The 23,475-nt window shown below is 34.5% G+C and overlaps 1 protein-coding gene, 1 non-coding gene and 2 pseudogenes across 2 annotated transcripts; 2 read left to right on the top strand and 2 right to left on the bottom strand.

The window, feature by feature from the left end:
- Positions 1–7,708: 7,708 nt before the first annotated feature.
- Positions 7,709–9,410, top strand: LOC121766992 (annotated as a pseudogene).
- Positions 9,411–11,604: 2,194 nt separating this feature from the next.
- Positions 11,605–14,029, bottom strand: LOC121767836 (annotated as a pseudogene).
- A 6,231-nt stretch (positions 14,030–20,260) lies between these two features.
- Positions 20,261–21,043, top strand: LOC121766991 (ferruginol synthase 1-like). The gene has a single exon (XM_042163211.1). The coding sequence runs from the start codon at positions 20,261–20,263 to the stop codon at positions 21,041–21,043; it is 783 nt and encodes a 260-aa protein (XP_042019145.1).
- A 2,328-nt stretch (positions 21,044–23,371) lies between these two features.
- Positions 23,372–23,475, bottom strand: LOC121769622. Its single transcript, XR_006043643.1, has one exon. It is a non-coding gene; the product is annotated as a U6 spliceosomal RNA (small nuclear RNA).

The raw sequence follows: 23,475 nt of genomic DNA, 5'->3' as shown, positions 1-23,475 counted from the left end.
CATTGTACTCATTTCTCTATCCCCAAGCCTCTCGGTACTCTTCTATGATATGTGAGCTGATTAAAAACCGGTGTACCCCTTGATCTAGTGTGCGTTCACAATGGTTTTTTTTATGATATAAAAATCTGCACAACAGAAAAGAAACCAAGCACAAATACAAAGGTGGAGTTCAGTTACCATGACTAATGCCATGAGACTATCCATCTAGGATTAAGTTGTGAGATTATTTTACTTTGAAGGGAGAGGCTATGACTAATTATCATGAGACTATCCATCTAGGATTAAGTTGTAGGGGTCAATCTTATGAACCAAACATACATTTTTAATCATGAGATTTTATCTTGGCAATCGAAAACCCCCGTAGCATTCAATTTTGAAGGGGGCAGATCTATTGGATAGAAATATTGATAAGGCTAATTTCACGCATCGGTTATGGGGGTAAATTCAGTAATTTCCAGGGTCTAACACATGTTTTAAGCCAGATGTGTAGAGAAATTCGCCAGGGCCAGGAAGTGGAGGAAAATAATTGCCGGGCGAAGGAATCAAGCAGTAAAGAGAGCAAAAGAACATTATTTACCAGACGGAGGAAATCCCCAGAAGGGGGAAAATTGGAGATTTCAAAGAAGAATCTAGAAGATCAACTCCCCGTCTATAAATAGAGGAGCACGCAGCAGAAAAATCATCATCACACCTTCTCGCTTAGCTCATGCTTTCGCACACACACTTCTATACGCACTGCACAGAAACAATTTACTGTTTTTTAGTTAAATTTTTATTTGAATTCCGACCGAGACTTTGCTGTTCAAAGCTCGGCTTTTCTTACTTTTGTTGAAACTTGATTCTGATGGTTATGGAAGTGTTATTTTTTGTTATCGTTGAGTTGATTCTGATGTTGGATGTTGATTTCTGATGTTTGGAGTTAATTTACTTGTTTTGGATGCTTTTCGCACCTGATCTGTTGGATTGGGGTTGAATTGTAGTTGATTGGAGTGAATCTTTTGAATCGGCGTTGATGGAGTTAGGTTAACTGTAGTTGGATTCAGATTGCTTGGATCTGGAGTGGATTGAGCTTCCGACCTGTGGATCTGGAGCAGATTGATTGAATTCTGCATGGTTGTGGATGTTTAGCTTCCGATGTTTGCTTCGTCTAGTAGTTGTAGATCTGCTTATTTTCTGGCTAATCGTAATTTTCGACGTTCAAATCGTCATGCTCTGTTCTGATCTGGTTTAATGCTCTGTTTTCTACATGTTTGTTTGGAATGTTGAAAGATATGAAGATCGTTGTTAGTTACAGAGTCAGAGTTTCGTTGTTGCAATTTTTCCTTCGTACCTTTCTGTTTTGGGAAAATGGTCCCCACTGCATACTTTGTTGCTGTTTAGCTAGTTTAGGAAATCTGTTTGCCAGGCCGAGGAATTGTCATCGCTGTTTTCTTTGAGTTATTTGAGAAAGTTTAGTCCTACTGTATGCATGTGTATTTTCCGTTTCCTAGGTCTAGCTGTTAGGTAAATTTAGTTTCCCAGTCTAGTAGCTAATTTCTCAACCCCAAGTTCCGTGGCGGCAGCCAAACCCCTTCCAAAGTCTCCAAATGCATGCAAACACATCCATCTTCGTGGGATCGATCCCTACTTCCCTGTACTAGCCAATAGTATAGCGGGTTGAGGGTTTTGAAACAGAAAATTGTGTGTCTGACGACTTGGATTTTGAAGGTTCTCTGAGTTCCTAGACCCTGTGATCTAGCGAATCCTCTGGACCCGATAAACTTGACATAACAAAGTACACACAGTCCTTGAATCCCGTAGTTTCAAATGGCGCTTGTCGGGGATGGATGGCATTGTTTATGTTTGTGTTTAGAGGTTTTGGCGTATGTAGTTTCATTTTATATTGTCTGTTTTCTTTCCGGTTTAGTTTATGAGCAAGGGCTCAAGGTTCGGACACTGTAATTACACACCTAGTTGGAGAAGCGCCCAGTCTAGTTGGTAGTTCAAGGAAACAACATTCCCAGTTACCACCAGATCAGGGCTAACAATAGGAGATCCAGAACCGTTGAGTTCAGATAGTGACGAGGATCATAAATCGTCAGTCAAAGAGGAGTTTGAGTCATATTTAGATACAGAGGAAGAAAAGATCGGTGACATGGCACACGTAGTCGATCCCGATCCTGAGATCGGTTCGCTCACTGCCCATCTAGATGGTGAGCCAGCCTAGGCTATTTTTACAATTCAGCGTCAGAGGTCCATCGACATTAAGACGAATGTGCTAGGCGTTCTACCAATGTTCTATTGGCGAAGGAACGAGTGTCCATATGAGTTCCTGAACGAGTTTAGCAAGCTGTGCAGTATTCAGAAAAGGCCCAACTATGCAACGGAGGAGGACTATCGCCTACGCGAAATACCATTCGCTTTGAAGGGAGAAGCCAACACATGGCTGTTAAGGTTGCCACAGGATTCTATCCGTACTTGGGGAGATTTCACATTGGTCTTCTTAGACTATTTTTTCCCTTCGAACAAAATCAATGCCCTCAAGAAGGATATTCTGGAGTGTAAGCAGGATTATGATGAGTCCTTGAGTCACTATTGGTCACATTTTAAAAGGTTGCTCGATGCTTGTCCAAATCACAGGATGATAGAGGCTGAAACCTTTTATCTGTTCTACGAGGGAGCAAACCCTGAGTCAAAGGATCCGATGAATTCCTCGAGTGGGGGAAATTTTACAAAGAAGAAAGTAAGTGAAGGTAGAGAAACTTTGGGAAGGTTGATTGATGCAAAGAAGGCATATGATAACCCATGCAGCATTATGAGGAGAGGCTAAGCCAATGCGGTGATGGAACAGGGATGAGAGAGTGGAGGTCAGGATTGACAGGTTGGAAAAAGCACTTCTGAATGCGATCGAGAAAAGCAACCCCCCTGCCTCACAAGAAAAAGAGAAAACTCCAGGCCCAGAAGAAACTCCACCCCAGCAGTACTATGGCCCTCGAGAGGGAGAATACCAGGCCCAGGTGAATTCGATGGGAAGCTGGAATCCAGATGGGAGTTGGAACTAAGGGAAACAGAAGGAGGCTCCATGGAGAACTCACCCAAACTTTAGATGGTCCGACAACGATCCAACCCAGCCACCTCCACAGCAGAATACCAATTATGCACACCCACCAGAGAGGCAGTCTAACTGGTCAGGGAGAAACCAGGAGGGGCAGAACAACTGGGGCAATCGGAATCAAGGAGACCACCTAGAGGCGTACTTATTTTGATTTTCACGGTTGTGAGATACATAAATTGTTTTATGGTTGTTTGCGATTATGTATTAAGTATAGTATGTGATAAATAGTTTTTTTTCTTCTCATCCAAATTCTTAATAATGTCTGCGAACCTTAAAGAAATCAAACTCGAAGGCCAAAATTATGTAGACTGGAAATATTAAATGAATAAGATTCTCATTGCTGAAAACTTAAAGTTTGTACTCACTAATTCATGTCCTCCATTTCCTCAACAAAATTCTACAAAGAAAGTTTGAGAATGCATTTTATGCATGTACTCGATAAGTTCTTGAGGAAGAAGGTCAAACTACTTTCTTTTAAGTAGTGAGACAAGTCTTGGTTTATACCGATGATAAAGGAATATCCAGTGAGGACGTTGTCCAGATTCTATTGGAACATCCAAAAGAGATAGAAAGTTTTGATGAATCTTCTGATTCAGTTACTCAAATAGTTTCTACACTCAGTTCATCGCCAAATGTAATAGGAAGTGATTATATGAAGGTTGTTACTGAAAAGTTGGAAACCTTTGGCATTTTATTCACTTTATTACTATTGGAGGAAGATAACATGATACTTGACGAATTCATTAAGGTTGTATCTTTCCTATGTCTTAGTTCAATCGAACAGAAGACTAGCAATGGAAAGAGGGAAGAGCTAAATTGTCATCAATGCCTGCTGAAAGCAAGAAAGCAAGAAAATTTGGTGAAAAAGGCAAAGAGAAGATGCATTGTAAGTCGGATTGACCTCTTATATAGAAGGACAATGGCTTAGATAACAATGCAACTTCTAAAGGAGAGATCTTTCATTGGTACAATTTAGTTTGGAAAGAATTCAGTTTCAGTTTCTAAACTTGTTAATGATTAAATGATGTTCGATGTCATTTGATAATGCGTGCATTATTGAGAAATGTTGATCGAATATCTATCATAGTACCATAGAAAAACAAAGTATACATCATAGTATCTAAACAATATAATTGCAAAAAGATTGAGTTTAACACCACAGTTCAACTTCTTAAACAATGAATGATAAAGTATTTATGGTACTTAATCATAAGGCCAAGAAAGTACTTAGTAATTGTTCAAACTGATTTTGTCTAACTCAAGTGACTGTCGAGATTTTAACAGCTTACTTGTTAAATAGCTTGAAAGTCAGGTAAGTCTGGTTGATGCACAATAAGTTAGAATCTTTTGGTGGTTCAAGGAATTCAGAATATTTATAGAGGTGCGACATAGAAAGACTAGCAAGTCTTAATGGTTTATACCATAGGAGACGAGCAATGAGTTAAGATCAGTAGTGGGAGTTAAATCCTAGTTGACTACTCCAAGCATTCTTCTAAAGAATGGGATAGTCATATAAGAAGATATCGAAGTATCTCGAAGATAAGTTCGATAAGTGAACAGCTTTACTCAATAACACCTTATCATTGATGGGATATACGTTGGAAACAACGAGTTATACCTTAAAGAAACTACCATAACATCAGTACCTTCTACAACACACGAGTTGTGGACTAGAGGTAAGTTTAGTCCAGCACATCTCAAGGTGTGGAGTTATTCCAAGACATGTTTTGGAAAAGGTATCCAAGTAATTGGAGTTGTGTACTGAGGTATGTTTTAAGGTTGTCCCAAATGATTGGAAAGGTACATGTTTTATAATCTTCACGACAAGATATGTGTTTGTTTACACGACTACTAGATTCATTGATGAAGATTATGTGAAGAACTACAGGCCTAACAAGTATGATAATTCTCAAGAAAATGAGAATATCTATTTTCCATCTTAACCAAGAAATCATACCATTAGAAACTTATGTCGTAGTGGGAGGGTTCTTTGCGAACATAATAAGTTCATGGGTCTAAAAAATTCTTAAGACTTAGTCTTAGATCAACTTGAACATAATCCCTGTAACTACAAGGAAGCAATGACTTATTCAGATAATCATTCTTGATAAGATGATAGATTCTGAATAACAATCTTAAATAGACAAGAATGTTTGCAAGACTTGCGATACCACCCATAGACTATTTCAGTCAGTGGGAGCTAGTGGACCTGCAAGTGTAAGCATGGATCTCAAAAGGCTAGAATAATGGCAAAGGGTTATACCCAGAGAGAATTATATTCTCGCCTGCCATTTTTGCCTAAGTCGATCTGTATATTGTCTATTGTAGCCTACATAAATTAGGAATTTATGTACTATGATTGTCAAGACAGTTTTCTTTAAGTAGAAGTCTTGAGGAGATCATCTGCATGGAACATCTTAATGGTTATGTAATACAGGTCAAGAAAGTTGAAAGTGCACTATATTTGGTATTCTTGGTACTCTACGAAGATGACATCTATAAAAGTTGATGAACAACTAAGAGGGTTATCTAGCGTAGGAAACTGGTCGTCTACCCAGTTTAAGGATGATTGATTTAAGATAGTTTAGTTACATTCTAAGCATCTGTGTCATTAGATTGCTAGAAAAAGAATGTATGTTTTCTTAAAGAATCCTACATCTACACAATACTTAGACACTTTAGCATTGAAAATTCCAAGAAAAGGTTTTTCTTTTTTTAGACGGAATTATTTTATCTCTAGTCAAGTGTTTTTCGACATTGAATGAGATCAAGAAGAATGAGACAAGTTCCATAATTGGAAGTCTCATATATGCTATGATGTGTATTAAGTTAGATATTAGCTTTGCCGTTGGCATAGAAGCATGATATCATTTTAACCATGGCCAAGGACGTTGGATTGGGTAAATAATATACTATAGTACTTGAAGAAGACTAAACGGTATGCTCTAGTTTACCAGACATCCATGCTATGTCCTTTAGGTTACATCGACTCAATTTTATAATTGATTGATGGTCGAGTTATCCTCTGACTATGTGTTAACGTTAGGAGTTGAAAACTGAGTCATGAAGGAGTGTGATTACATCACAGACTCTATCATGAAAATTACAAGTGTGGTTTCATAATAAACTACTAAGGTAGTTGTTAATCTCAGTAACTTCCTAATAGCTTTGACCGTGATTCCGAGTATGTGTATGAGTATTATATTTTGTTATAATTACTCTAGTCATATGTCTAACTCAAGGGAAACACGAGCTGATGAAGCTTAAGCAATCACATAGAGATGAAGTATGAAATTAATTAAGGATTAAGTGCGTAGCAAGACGTTATGGTTTCCAAGATATCATCAGAGAACAACCTGGCAGAACTTTTCACAAAATGCCTATATGGCAACATGTTTTACACATGAGGTGAAAAGTAACACAATATTAGACTTATTATTTATTTAGTTTGACTAAAGTTTAAATTTTGTCTCGCATATTTATTTAAAAAGATATTTTGATCCACTGTTTAAAGATTTTGTCCATTAGGTCGAGTACTTGTATTTTAAAGTCTAAAATTAGGCTTGTATATTAAAAAAACATATTTTGTCCTATACATTAATAATTAGTAGAGTACTTGTATTTTAAAGTCCAAAATTAGGCTCGTATATTAAAAAAACATATTTTGTCCTATACATTAATAGATTTTGTCAATTAGGTAGAGTACTTTTATTTTAAAGTCTAAAATTAGGCTCGTTTATTAAAAAACATATTTTATCCTATACATTAATAATTAGTAGAGTACTTGTATTTTAAAGTCCAAAATTAGGCTCGTATATTAAAAAAAACATATTTTGTCCTATACAATAATAATCAATTAAGTGTCTTCGCTTCTGGTCCTAACCTATATATTTCAATTCATATTTAACATGTTAATCAAGTCAATCCATATTTAACTCATTCATCAAGTCAAAATGAGATTAATTAACCATTAGTTATTTACAAAATTAGTATTTTAATATGGCCAAGACATATAACCATATCTAGGAATGAACGGCGATTGGGGTCGAGGGGGGCCGACCGACCCCACCGCCGGCCCATGAATACCGCCAGAATCAAGCTTACGTCGTTGTGCTTCAAGTCTTCGACCCAATGATGTAGAAAGAATAGCAGATATGCAACGGCTAATGAAAAGGAGAGTGTTAATCAAGGATCAATTGAGAATTTATACTATATTTATTGGAGGCTATGAAGAAACTACACGTTTTGGCTTAATAAAGTGTTTATTTAGGCGCTATAAAGTTATTTATGAAGGTATTAAGACACTAAATGTTCTACTGTATTTTTTTTTCATAGTCATAACATAATTACATCACTTTATCTGTGTTCATGGATTAATGTGAAAATCACATTTTATGTGAGAATCGAGAATAATATTTTGAATGTATAAACTTGGATAATTCACGGTAAAAATTAACCGTATGAAAATAATATATTTATTCGTGACTAGTGGGATTTTAAAGCATATCTTTCACTTAATTTAATATATAAAAACGCCAAACTATAAACAAAGTTCAAGAAACAAAAGAATAATATAAGTAGGGTTGAATTTAATATACATCACATTTATTATAAATCCCTTCTGTGGATGTGCCTCTCTCCTATTACACTGGAATTCTTGGTAAATTTGTTTGTCAAATTAGCCGCCGTATGTATCGTGTCTGTGCATATTATTGTAGGATAATTTGCCTATAAATTTATAATATTTAATCAAAATATAGTTTTTGCATACAGACTTTACAATTCATATGTAAATTATCAAACTATTAATTTGTTCTATTTTGCAACCAAACTATTAAATTCACATGTAAACGATCAAACTATTAATTTGTTATGATTTTGCAACCAAACTATTGATTCGATTTGATTTTGCATTTAACTATTAAATGTGACATCAACCAAATTAATGTTAAATTTTATAGTTAAATAATTCATTGGTTGAATTATGGTTATAGAATTATATCAAACCATTTTAAACTCAAAATCTTAATCGGAAGCAAAATCAGAATAAATCAATTGTGAATTACGTGTTTTAAAATGTTAACAATAATAACACATAACCACATCATACACGCATCGCTAACAAAAGTATTAGACTTAAGTAATAATCTTTAAATGAAATTTTCTGCATCTATCACTGCATTTTTTGACGATCATTTTGTGAAGGTATGGCCGGTATCACTGCATATGTTGGATTTTACGAGATTTGCTCTCCAAAAAAGGGTGAACTCGTCTTTATATCGGCTGCATCAGGAGTTGTAGGTTAGCTTGTTGGCCAATTTGCTAAGCTATTTAGGTGTTATGTCGTTGGAAGCGCAGGATCACAACATAATGTCTTTTAATTATTCTTTTAAATTAATTTATAAAAATCCATTCACCAACTTCTTTTTTCAATTTGAATTTGCATAATTTGTTGGTGATTAAATGAATACGGAACATAATAGTAATAATTAACATAAATAACCATACAGTCAAAAGTCAACTCTAATTCAAGGTTTAAAATATTCAATAAGCATTATCTTTAATAAAAAATATTAATAAAAATAACCTCAGCAATTATCTTCATACTGGGGCTGTAATTACTTTATATTTTTTAGAGTTAATTTATTTATATATATTACTTTGTTCAAGGTTGACCTTTTGAAGAACATATTGGGGTTTGATGATGCATTCAACTACAATGAAGAATCGTACCTGAATGAAGCCATAAAGAGGTATATATATAAAGTGACAAAATTAATTAATTTCTTTTACATATATAATTAACTGATCTGACCATATAGATTATGGGCCAACAAGATATTGGGTCGGGTCGGGCCGGTCCAATCCAAAGATATATATATACATATAGCCCATATGGCCTTGGCTAGCCACATAAATAAACAAAAAAACATATATTTGTGATCAAAATTTCTCTTTCGGTCTAATGAGCACAACCCCGGCCCGTACTTTGTTATCTCTAATAAGTGTATGAAATTAATCACAACTATTTAGGTACTTCCCCGAATAGATCGACATATATTTCGAAACTGTAGGAGGCAAAATTCTCGATGCGGTGCTACCGAACATTAGACCCCACGGTCGCATCACCGCCTGCGGGACGATTTCGCTGTATGACGAGGAGGAGCCAGACGCGACACACAACTTGATGTATGTGATCGTAAAGAAAATCCGAATGCAAGGATTCGTCGCAATGTGGGAAAGCAATTTGTTCTTGTGGCTCGTGATTGATCAATTTGGTCCTATCGATCTTGATTTAATGGACGGTGAGGATTGATTTGTGTATTAATTTATATCTAAAATAATTTGTGTAAGCTTCAATAAAGAATTACCATTTTTATACATGTTAGAAACTTCTTTGTAGAATAAATCGAAGGCAACAATGAAATTTTCTTTGCTTAAAATTGTTTAATTCATTAAAAAAAATTCTCGATGACCTAGTCAAGAGAAATCGACGCTTGAATACACTAGTCATAGGGATAGAACATTTGAATTTGAGTGAAAGTAATGCCACTGAATAGTTCACATTTCGATCTCATACTTTGTATTCAGTCACAGCAGGAGATGTTGTTAGATACATAATAATTTATTATTCTTGAATTATAATATTATAATATTAATATTTCCATGTTGAAATTTTGTATAATAGTATAGTTTTATCATCTTTCAACCACCATTATATGGGCTTAAATTAAACTAAAATATCGCAGTCTTCTAAACGTTATATGTTGCATTCTTATCGAGGAACATGTGCCGAAAAGACTTCAACGACGTCCTTTAATTATGTAATATGTATTTTTAAACTAACATTATGATTATGAATCAAAATTTTATCTCTCATTAAAGTACTCTAAGATAAGTTGAGAACACAAATTTCCTATCCAAATTATATTTTGAATCCGCCGGCAATGGTTGATCAATTATTGATATTTATTGTACTAGTATTATATTAGTATTACTCCTACGCAGTCATTTTGTTATTAAAGGTCTGCTGCTATAAATCCAACATTTATTTTTCACAAGCATGGTCAATTTTATAGTACTCCTCGGACCATCCCCACACATCTAAAAATAAACGTATTTCACGCTTGGTTAAAGAAAATTATTCCTTTCAATTTATTGCACTTCCAAATTTTCAACACATAACATGAAGCAATTTTTTTCCAACACATATTGTTTTATAAAGGGATATCGGTCTCCAAAATCATCAAAATTAGGCCAAGATTTAGTATTTCCCAATAACTTAAAAAATGGTCTAAAATATAACAAACTTTACACTTAATTTGTTTGTTAGTACTACTATTTCCCATGGCAGGTCAATCACCATATCCAACCAACTTCCACGCATTTTTATCTTACTTGGCACTTACTAAATCATTGTGATTTTCAACGTAGCTTTTCAACGTATATCTAAAATATTATAAACACTTCACGGTTGCCCACGTATAATAAGATTTTTTCTGAAAATATCATATTTGTGCTGAGTTGTGAAATAACAATAAAATGTAAAGTTTGTGATACTTTAGACTATTTTTAATGTTCTTGGGAAAAACTAATACTTGGAAAGTTTCATGATATTATATGTCAAGATCACTTCAATTTAGAATATAAACAAAACAAAACACATAATGAAAAATGGAGGGAAACACGCAGATTGTATCGAAAGACTACGTGAAGGGTTTGATAAAGGAATCAGATTTGATTCTGAAAACCTCATAAATCAAACGGAATATTCCCAACGGTGCCTTTTTGGTGAAGGAAAAGGGAAAACACGGACCTCGCCGGGGGGCAAAAGAGTCAATATAATTGCGCTTCACCGGGGGTAAAATTAGGGTTGGCCCGATTTGTTTGACTCCTAATTCAACACTTCATTGATTATTTTATAATATAGATAACTAAAAAAAATAACTTTCAACTTTATATTAAATATATAAATTATATACTAAATTTTATTAATATAATAATATATAAAATAAATTGGAAACTTCAAATTCACTAAGAAAAACATTTAAAATTCTAAAATATGCTTTGAAATTTCTTGATGTTTATGTTTTATTTTGCATAAATCTCAATAGTATTTAATCGTGTTTATGTTTGAATTTAAGCATATATCTCAAATTCAATATTATTAAATGTTTTACATTTTATAAATATAACTAATTTTCAACATTATTTGATTGATCACATGTTAAATTTATCGGTAGCAAACCGATTAACCCGTTGGGCTAGCCCGAAACCCGAGTTTTTAGGATTAGGGTTGAACTTTTATAACCTGAAAAAAACCACTACTTGATTAGCCCGCACCCGAGTGACCCATAACTCGGGCAAGGTTGGCCTGAAACCCGCTGGGCCGACCCGATTGACATCCCTACCAGAGACGTCTATGGAAGTTAAAATTCAGAAATTTCGTATTTTGACTAAGTTTTATAATAAATATATTAAATAGAAAATGAAATAATGAGAGCCATGAATAGTGAAGGGAAGAGATAAATAAGAAATGGAGGATTGGAGGTGCTACCTGTTTAAATTAATAACAATACATCAAATTCATGTTCATATATTTATAATTCATGATTATAGCCTTATTTAAGTCCTTCCTTGTTTCCGATGGTAAAAACAGAATTACTCACGAGCAACCACCACCAACAGCTTCCCTACGTTGCGACCGGAGTATAAGCCAAAGAGAGCCCCATGCGCGCTTCCAATGCCTTCGGCTATGTCTTCAACGTATGTGATCTTCTCTTCCTTGATTAGAAGCACTACCATCTCCAGGAACTTGGGGTAGAGATGGTAGTGGTCGCTAGTGAAAAATCCTTCCATACGGACCCATTTTACTATTGCGTTAATCAAGTTGTGGACGCCTTCTGGCTGCTCAAGGCTGTTGTATTGAGAGATCATCCCACAAAGCGCAACACGACCGTTGAGTCTCATGTTGTTTAGCACCGCTTCGAGCATCTTCCCTCCCACGTTGTCAAAGTAGATGTCGATGCCATCGGGGAAGTACCTAATTAACAACAACACAAATTTGTGAGTATTATCTACATAACGATAAATTGCCGAAAAAACTATAAAATTTGGTCAAATTCTTTCAAAAAACTAACCAAAAAAATTATATATTTGGATTTGTTATCCACAGTCGTGGGATGATTGTGAACTGATCCATACTTGGTGGTTTTCTCAGCTGATTTACCAAACTTCGCAGTTTTTTGCTAGTTTTTATGAAATTTGTGTTGAATACAAACGGATTCTTTTGTTATATAAGAACATAAATATGTGTATTGTGTGTTAAATTACTAACTATTCTTCAATGTTAAATAAGTATACACATTTTTATAGCAATGATAGAACCTCTTCAACGCTGCATTATAGTCTTGCTCTTCTTTGTAGTTGAATGCTTCGTCAAACCCGAATTTGTTCTTCAAGAGATCGACCTTCATCAATCCAAAAGCCGACTTGTTCATCAAATGTGAAACATAAACTTGCCACAGAAGAAAAATAGCACATAAATCGACAACCAATCTAGCCAACAATCTAATAAGTTTTCGATAAGCCATTAGATTCTGACCTTTTCTTTGTTCCCCGCACTCCCAACAACGTAACACCCTGCGATCTTTGCAAACTGACCAACGAGCTGACCAACAGCTCCGGATGCAGTAGACCCTTTTTGGGAGAGCAAAACTTGAAAAACCCAACATAAGCTGCCATGGTAGGCATGCCTAAAATGATAACGCGAAACACGTTGATTTTCAGTCTCAAGTTCGTACATCTCCTATTGCTGTTTTTCAGAAACTATCAAGATAAACGTTACAAATCCAGCATTTCCCAATCTATTAATTCAAGCTTATATAGTTCATCAACAGCTCGTTTTCGTTAACAGTTTAACTGCATACATAACTTCTGCAGAATCACAAACAACTAGTTCTAGATCAGACAAATATCACTAGGAAGCAAGAATCAAGCGTGAAATTTGAAGTCGATAATCACAAGGGGCTCGAGAAACTCACCAAGAATCCCTGTATAATAAGAGAGGGGCAAATCTTTATCTTGAACCTTAAACAATTGGTCTGGATCTTTAATAAGGCTATACTCCTCCCAGTCAGTAAACCCCCAAACTAGCTCGCCCGTCTTGAAATTGGATGAGACGAATCCAGTACTTTCGACTCTCCAAATCCATAAATAGGCTGTCACCAGAAAAAGGTCAACAAACACAAAAAAGATGCAACCAACATTGCATCAATGGAAAGATAACATTTTTTATTTCTTTCCCCAAAATCTCAAACTATTCATCAAACAAGACCTCTGCAGAAACATCAAAAAGACATAACAAACATTTTATCAATAGAAAGATACAGTTTATATTTTTCTCCCCAAAATCTCAAACTATTCATCAAACAAAAAAATACTATTGTTATATTCCAATGAGATCATCTACACAATATTGTATTATAAGTCTATTTTTTTAATAAAATAAAAAATTAAGGGCCCCAATTTAAATCAAGACATGTATAAAAAATTCTATTCCAACCAGAAGAAAAATTAATTTCAACAAGAAAAATTTAACTTAAAAAAACTAAACTTAAAGAATCCCGCGTGAAAGAAGGTGAATCGAGCTCCTGATTCTTCATGAGGCCAAGAATAAAAGGATCGATGGATAAGTAGAGATTCTTCACCAAAACGGCATCGTCGCAACCGCTGGGAATTTTGATCTGAATTTTGGAAGTTCTCAGCGACATATCGGATTCTTTCATAGATGTTTTGACATAGTTGTTGAGTATCACTTGCTTGTTGCTAATTTCCTCACCCATTTTACCGTTAATTCTGGTGGAATTCTGGTGATCAGCTTCATTGTTTTATATTTGAAAATCCCTAGAAAAGCCCTTGGCTAATGGAGTAGAAGTTTTGGGTTGTGTGTAGTAGCGGCGCCTCTGTTAGGTGAGAATCATAGGGAGCTCTAATATTCTATGGAGGGACATCTTTTTTTTATATTATTTTAGATCCGTGAACTTTAAAAATATAATATGAGGTCCGTCAACTGTGAGTTAATATCACTTTTTTACTATTTTCAAGTTTTTTGAATGAAAATACCCTCAATCATATTTTTAATTAACCTATCACATACTCATATGGTTTTTGTAAATGATAATAAATAGCTAAAGTGGACATATGATAAAGTAAGAGAGAGAATAACGTAGAAGAGAGTCTTATCTACATTATTCTCTATCTTACTTTACCCTTTCTTCATTAATTATTTATTACTCCCTCCGTCCGTGAAACGTTTTCCAGTTTTTCCATTTTGGCCCGTCCGTGATGTTGTCCGCTTTGCTATTATTTTACTTTTTTGGTAAATGGTTCTCATATTCCACTAACTCATTACACTCACATTCTATTATAAATTCAATATATAAATATGGGACCTACATTCCACTAACTTCTTTCACTCACTTTTCTTTACATTTTTCAAAACAAGTGCCGAGTCAAACATGGACAACATTTTGCGGACGGAGGAAGTATCATTTGTTCAAAACGAGTGCAGAAAATGAAATGTGACAAAATTTCAGGGACGGAGGGAGTAGTAAAAATATGTATAAAAAAATATGGGTATGTGATAAGTTTATTAAAAATATGTACCCGGTATTGAGGGTATTTTCATCCAAAAAACTTGAAAATAGTAAAAAAATATTTCGATTGATATTAGCTCATAGTTGACAGACTTCAAATGATATTTTTAAAGTTCACGGATCTAAAATGATACATTGACAAAGTTCGTGGACTAAAAAAATATTCCTTCTTCTCAATAATAGGCGGGGGTATTTTCTTCAGCAACCATTTAATTAAAAAACAAATATTAACACCTAAAGCCCCTAACCAGCCGCAATTCTCCAACACTGAACACTTGAAAAAAGATCCAATTACGTGGGCCCACCAGGCCATATAAGGGAAACTGAACGAGTCTCAGTTTGTATTTCTTTAATGACTTTAGGTTATGGCTGGCAAAATTTATTGTATTTATAGGTCATTAGGTATTAAGTTCACTACATTTGACTAATTCACGCACAACATTTGTAAAGTTGTTTCAATACTTTCAATTTTTCGTAAAAATGCGACACAATATTAGACTTATTATTTATTTAGTTTGACTAAAGTTTAAATTTTATCACTCATATTTATTTAAAAAGATATTTTGATCCACAGTTTAAAGATTTTGTCCATTAGGTAGAGTACTTGTATTTTAAAGTCTAACATTAGGCTTGTATATTAAAAAAACATATTTTGTCCTATACATTAATAAATTTTGTCAATTAGATAGAGTACTTGTATTTTAAAGTCTAAAATTAGGCTCCTATATTAACAAAAACATTTTTATCCTATACATTAACAATTAGTAGAGTACTTGTATTTTAAAGTCCAAAATTAGGCTCGTATATTAAAAAAAACATATTTTGTCTTATACATTAATAGATTTTGTCAATTAGGTAGAGTACTTTTATTTTAAAATCTAAAATTAGGCTCGTATATTAAAAAACATATTTTATCCTATAGAATAATAATCTATTAAGTGTCTTCGCTTCTGGTCCTAACCTATATATTTCAATTCATATTTAACATGTTAATCAAGTCAATCCATATTTAACTCATTCATCAAGTCAAAATGAGATTAATTAACCATTAATTATTAACAAAATTAGTATTTTAATATGGCCAAGACATATAACCAGATCTAGGAATGAACGGCGATTGGGGTCGAGGGGGGCCGACCGACCCCACCGCCGGCCAATGAATACGGCCAGAATCAAGCTTCTGTCGTTGTGCTTCAAGTCTTCGACCCAACGATGTAGAAAGAATAGCAGATATGCAATGACTAATGAAAAGGAGAGTGTTAATCAAGGATCAATTGAGAATTTATACTATATTTATTGGAGGCTATGAAGAAACTACACGTCATGGCTTAATAAAGTGTTAATTTAGGCGCTATAAAGTTATTTATGAAGGTATTAAGACACTAAATGTTCTAGTGTATTTTTTTTTCATAGTCATAACATAATTACATCACTTTATCTGTGTTCATGGATTAATGTTAAAATCACATTTTATGTGAGAATCGAGAATAATATTTTGAATGTATAAACTTGGATAATTCACGGTAAAAATTAACCGTATAAAAATAATATATTTATTCGTGACTAGTGGGATTTTAATGCATATCTTTCACTTAATTTAATATATAAAAACGCCAAACTATAAACAAAGTTCAAGAAACAAAAGAAAAATAAAAGTAGGCCGGGTTGAATTTAATATACATCACATTTATTATAAATCCCTTCTATGGATGTAACACCCACTTTTTTTTTCTAACTTGTGGAAAATTGACTCTTTAGTGTTGTTATTTGTATCTAATCTCTTTTACCTCGCGTTGTGATCGAGTGATATGTTTAAAGTAAGTATCATGTCGTCAGCTGAATGAAGTTCTTTTAGCATTGAAGAACTAATAGCTAGTTGAGAGGTTCTTTCTACAAATAAAAGTCCAAAAGCGTTTTTACAACGAGTTCGATGCTAGAATAAAATAAGAACACGATTTCGGACATCACAAGAGTCGTGCCGGGACGGACTCGCGCCGGGCAGCCGTGCCGAGTGCCGGGCAGCCCCGGGACAGCCGTCTTCCGTCCTCCGGGTCTTGCTCGATCACCACATTTTTTTTACTCCCGATACCTACACGAAAGGATGGACCACGTGTCAAATCAACTTTCGACATCAAATTAAGACGAAAAGTTTGACAAGAACCGCATCACATCAAGCACGTATGGCCGGTATCACTGCATATGTTGGATTTTACGAGATTTGCTCTCCAAAAAAGGGTGAATCGTCTTTATATCGGCTGCATCAGGAGTTGTAGGTTAGCTTGTTGGCCAATTTGCTAAGCTATTTAGGTGTTATGTCGTTGGAAGCGCAGGATCACAACATAATGTCTTTTAATTACTCTTTTAAATTAATTTATAAAAATCCATTCACCAACTTCTTTTTTCAATTTGAATTTGCATAATTTGTTGGTGATTAAATGAATATGGAACATAATAGTAATAATTAACATAAATAACCATACAGTCAAAAGTCAACTCTAATTCAAGGTTTAAAATATTCAATAAGCATTATCTTTAATAAAAAATATTAATAAAAATAACCTCAGCAATTATCTTCATACTGAAGCAGCAATTTTCTATTTGGGGCTGTAATTACTTTATATTTTTTAGAGGTAATTTATTGATATATATTACTTTGTTCAATGTTGACCTTTTGAAGAACATATTGGGGTTTGATGATGCATTCAACTACAATGAAGAATCGTACCTGAATGAAGCCATAAAGAGGTATATATATACAGTGACAAAATTAATTAATTTCTTTTACATATATAATTAACTGATCTGACCATATAGATTATGGGCCAACAAGATATTGGGTCGGGTCTGGCCGGTCCAATCCAAAGATATATATATACATATAGCCCATATGGCCCTGGCTAGCCACATAAATAAACAAAATATAGCCCTCAGCCGTAGAAATATAAAAATCATCGTTATTAGTTTTGAAACATCACTTGAAAAGACTAGTTGAAGACATAATTGATTTATGTTTCATAGGTGAAATAATTCTGCGACAAATTCAACCATCACACTAATAAAAATATGAAACATCTATGTTACTAATAATTCCGCTGGTGGATAACTTCGACCTAAGGTCGATCAGGATGGTTATGCTAGGGGCGGCGCCCCTGGGGAAGGAGCTGGAAGCGGCTCTGCTCAGTCGCGTGTCACATGCGGTTTTTGGACAGGTGAAAAGTGAAAAATAACTGATATACCTAACTTCATTTTTCATGTCCTTCAAATGATCATTTAATACCAGAAACACTAAATTCAATTTAATTACTCCCTATATTTGTGTTGAGATTATAAGAATTATATTACTAATTGATTTACTTTGTTTTACTCTAAATTCAGTGTTAGGAAAATTAGTTGGGTAGGTGGAGGAATTTGAAGTTAGGTCGAATTAATTTGTCATTACTCCTCATTGATGTGATGCATATATATCTAATCGATTCGAATCTTTATCATGGTACCACTTGCATCTAATACTTTGACAATTTTGGATTATAATATAATTATATATTACTTACGAAAAAATATAGTATGGACAAACAGGCTAGGAAATTTATTTTTATTATTCAGCCCATGAATTTATTATTTTTTTCCAATAACATGAATTCCCTGTGGTCTATCTAACCCACCTATAATAATGGACAAACGGGCTAGGAAGTTTAAATTAATAACTAATCAATATAGTCTTCGTAAAAATTTAAAATTGTTAATTATATTCATAATGGTAAAAATTTGAATATTTTTAGTTAGGTGTTTCAAACCTAAAATGAGTATGAAATAATTTAATATAAATAATTCAATTGATTTAATTACTTTAAATAATTAATTTAATTAGGTATTTTTTTCTTGATTTATATTATGAATGCAATTAGATGTATGTATAAAACACTAAAAAGAAAGAAGAAAAAGAAGAGAAAAGTAAAAAGAGGAAACATAAACTAAGGAAAAAAAGTAAGAAGAAAGGAAGGTAAAATACTAAAAAGAAAGAAGAAAATGAAGAAACTAAAGAAGGAAAAAAGAAATAAGAAAGGAAGAAAAAAATCACATGTTTGGTACTATTTAATTAAAATTTCCAAAAATATCATCCATAACTAAAAAATCACATGTTTGGTACCCAGAGTTATTTTTGTTATATGGTACCAAAAACGATATAAAATAAAGATCACGTACCATTTATGTGCGAAAGTGAAAGATCAAGTACCATTTATGTAGTTCACTCTAAAAGAAAATTAAAAAAAAGGATTATTATTAATGGATATATACCATTTCTATGGAAGGACAAAAAAATATGGCGATACTTGTATAGGATGAAGGGTGAATATAGTATCAACAAATATTTCCGCCAGATAATTAGTAGTATGCCGATTTTTCCGTAAAGGAAAAGGCATGGGTGACAAAATTTCTTGTTAATTAACTCCATTACATTCACTAATTTGGATAGTATATCAACAAATATTTTCGTCTGATAATTAATAGTTGCCGATTTTGCCGTATAGGATAGGGCATGTGAGTTACAAAATTCCTTATTAATTAACTACATTACATTCACTAATTTAGTTAGTATCAACAAATATTTTCGTCTAATAATTAATAGTTGTCGATTTTGCCGTATTGGACAAGACATGTGAGTGACAAAGTTCCTTGTTAATTAACTACATTATATTCACTAATTTGGTCCACAGCCTCCACTCAATGGTAATTTATTTCACAAAACAGCATTGTACCAACCCAAGTGTCTTTCTTTTGATGAAGTGAAATCAATATATCTTGATTTATAAATTTTGGGCAAAATTCTTGAAGTAATCGTATTTAGAAAATCATGTCCCTAAATGTGACATTTTTTTACTTCTACAGAAAGAGTTACGTATTCTCAAAATGTGTAAGTAATCGTATTTAGAAAATCATGTCCCTAAATGTGACAAATTTTTTTAAAATTCTACAAAAGGAGTCAACGCATTTCAAAAATTTGTAAGAGCATTTACATTAGTGGATAATACACCTCCAATTTCTCCCGCCACGTTAGTATTTTATTATTTAGTCTATCCCCAAAGGGAAATTGAAATAGTTATAAAATTAAAACATCATGCAAGCATTCTTGATTACATATACGATAAAGGACCAATCAATATTTTAGCCTTAAATGTATTAATTTTTACTAATTTGGTCCACAACCTCCTCTACTCAATAATACTCCGAGTATTTTGTTATTTTTTTAATTTGTCTACTTGAGAAAAAAGAAGTCCTATATTCCACGTTTATTTCTTATGATAAAATGAAATCAATATCGTAAATTTGCTATACATATATATATATACCATATGATCATTAATTAATTCCAGGTCCCATATTGTATATTTTGATTTTAGTATACTAGCATTATATTAAAATATAAAAATATTAGTATTAGTTGAATTGGGTTATAAAAGGAGGCATATTAGCATACAAGGTTGCAAGGGAGAAGAAAAAGCAGTAGAAAATGGATTGCGTTTTGATTGGTGTTGTGATGGGTGTAATGTTGTTGGGTTTAAGGTGGTTTGTATACCTCCAGGGGCCACGGAAACGGCTCCCTCCGGGACCCAGACCCCTCCCGATCATCGGAAACATTCACCAACTAGGTAAAAATCAGACCGAAACACTGAGACAGCTGGCGAAAACGTACGGCCCTCTGATGTCGATCCGCATAGCCAGCGTGTACACGGTGGTGGCGTCCACACCGGAGATGGCCATGGAGCTCCTCCAACGCCACGGCCAGGTCTTCTCCGGTCGGACCGTCCCCCATGCGATGGATGTAGGCGGCTTCAGCAAGTTTTGTATTTTCTTCGGTCCGGCCGGGAAGGAGTGGCGCGACAAGCGCAAGATGTGCAAGGAGATTCTGTTCTCGGAACGGTGCCTCGAAGAAAGCGAGGCCCTCCGCCAGGAGATGCTGCAGAAGCTAGTGGATCACGTCGAGGGCCACTGCGACCGAGGGGATGTGGTCAACATCCACGATGCGGTATTCATGGCCAACCTCAACCTCTTGCTCACCACCATCTTCTCCATCACCTCCCCGGATACCGCCATGGAGTTGATGAAGATCATGGAAGATTTTTTCTCCTTATTTGCTCCCAATATCACCGACTACTTCCCCATTCTCAAAGTCTTGGATCCGCAGGGGATGAAGCGCAAGGCTGAGTTAAGCTTGGGTAAACTCTTGGCCAAATTTCGTGATTTTCTTAACCACAGGTTGGACCACAGAAGGAACTACCCCAACTATAATTAGTTTAGTCATATGTCTAACTCAAGGGAAACACGAGCTGATGAAGCTAAACAATCACATATAGCGGAAGTATGAAATTAATGAAGGAAAAGTGCGCAGCGGGACATTATGGGTACCAAGATATCATCAGAGAACAACCAGGCAGAATTTTTTTTACAAAATGCCTATATGGTAACATGATTTACACATGAGGTGAAAAGTATGGTAGTTCGATGTATCATGGTTCGAGACCTGCTTAGAGTATAAGTGGGAGAATTTTGGCAGTGGGTATACTCGAAAGCATGATTTTGAGTATAAGTGGGAGATTGTTAGGATTGGTATACTGAAAAGCATATTTCGAGCATGTTGCACGAATAGAATTGCTTGTATACAATAAACTCTACAATCCACTTTTAACCCAAGGCGAGAAGAATTAATTTTATCGCATTGGTGTTTGCTTATGCATTTATAAGATGTTTCTCAAACATTTAAATGTATAAGAAGCAAATAAGTCTAATTCTTCTGCATAGTAGACTGGTCGTGAACGACGTTCACAGAAGGTGACGCAGTCGGTCCTTTGTAGAAGAGAAATAGAATTTCACAACCTAGATAGGCTTTGGCTACCTATCGTGAAAGGTTGCAGTGTCAGTCCGCATGTTTCCTTACCTTAGGAAATAAACGACACTAGTGTGGTATAGCACTGAAGGATCTAACAGTTGAGATAAGTCTTTCTTGCTATTTACTGAAAGACGAGGTCTCGGTGATTGTTATTTCTTAATCATTTTTGATATAACATTGAACATACGATATTGATTATGCACTACTTTGATTTATCAAATGGTGCAGATTTTTCGCAATCCAAGAATCCTGATATCTTGGGTAGTGGTGATTAATGTCTAGAGGTGCTAGTATTGTTATTGCAATGAATCGTGTGCTGGGTGAGTCCAGTTTGATAATATCCTCAAGAGGTGTTCGAAAAAGGTTTTATTATTCATAAACCCGGCTGGTTGGAATTTATTCCAGAATAATAAATAAAGATTTTGAACTAGACAACTCTTGGAAAAAGATATTAATTAATTAAAGTCAAATAGCAGGCTTAAATTAATTAATGGATATTTATATTTTAAACACGGGAAATAATAAATTAAAGAGGTAAGGGCCAGATTACTCGTAATTTGGGATTGGACGGGTAGTCAATATTATTATAATATAGTGGATGATAATAATATTCTATTGGACTTGTATTAAATTGGGGCTCAATTTAATTAGTAAAAGTCCAACCTCCATGGATCCCTAATCTGGCCCATCATAACTCTATATAAAGGAGACTAGATAGAAGACTAAATTAATTGATTTTTATTATAAAAATTCGTGCTCCCTCTCTCCAGGGAGTGGACGAAATTTTCAGTTTCACGGAACTGAAGTTCAGTCTTCTGCCTAGTTAAGTCCTTTCGATTCTGACAAGCTTTGCCCACCCAAAGGTCAGATTCTGAGTTCGGGATACAGATTAGAAGGTTCGTGGTTGAGTACGAAGAACATCACGTGGAGAAGCCGCAAGCAATCGACGATTCTTTGGAGAATCAGATCGGTAATTCTAATCCATAGGAAATTCATGTTTTAGGTTTTAATTCCTTTTACATGATTTATGTGCGTTCTAGCATGCTTTTTTGATTGTTTAACATGTGAATCAATTAATCCCATAATCGGTCAAATAGATCTGTATGCATGATTTATTTGTTTATGCATGTCTTCCGCTGTGCAAGGGGCTTCAAACCCCAACACAACCTATCAGATTTTTGTGTGGTTGTAAACTACTGATAATCCAAGTCTTATTCTTAATGGGAAGAGCATAAATTTCAGCTAACGTGGTTGCCTTCCAAATAGGAATTGAAGTGTCTCCACGATATGTGCAACATAGAAAGAAAAAATAGAAGAGAGAATGATTTGGGTTTGAAAATACATGCTTTACCTTTAGTAACTATGTGATGGAACGCTTAGTAGCTGGATCAGACTCATAAGATGAATACCCATAGAGATAGTGGTGAGAAAGGAGTGGGACAATAAATATGCAACTAAATTTGAAAGGAAAACAGACAAATCAAAAATAATATCTCTAGTTATGATCACTTTTCCATGTGGCAACAAGGCTTTGTAGCCTTTCTGTGAAGCGAAATAGCCAATGCAATTTAAAGATGGAGAGGTCGTAGTGTAGGGGTAACAAAGACACACAAAAGTTTTCAAGGAAGTGTAGTACGGTTTTTGGTGATTATTTTTTTCATTATGTGAGAGATTATCAATAATCTTAGATGAAAGAAAGTTGATTAGAAAATCAGCTGTGCGAAAAACTTAAAAAAAAATTGGGCAAACTAGACCGATTTATGTGTGTCATCTTCTCGCAGGAGCAATGCTAATCTTCTCTGTCTTCAAATGTATATCGGACATAGTTAGGAAAATAG

Source organism: Salvia splendens, chromosome 15 (assembly GCF_004379255.2).
Source record: "Salvia splendens isolate huo1 chromosome 15, SspV2, whole genome shotgun sequence".
NCBI lineage: Eukaryota > Viridiplantae > Streptophyta > Magnoliopsida > Lamiales > Lamiaceae > Salvia > Salvia splendens.
The sequence above is the reverse complement of the archived record's forward strand: the minus strand, read 5'-3'. Positions and strand labels throughout refer to the sequence as shown.

Bases quoted from the DNA above. Each gene is read 5' to 3' on its own strand.
- LOC121766991 (XM_042163211.1), top strand. From the start codon at position 20,261: ATGGATTGCGTTTTGATTGGTGTTGTGATGGGTGTAATGTTGTTGGGT.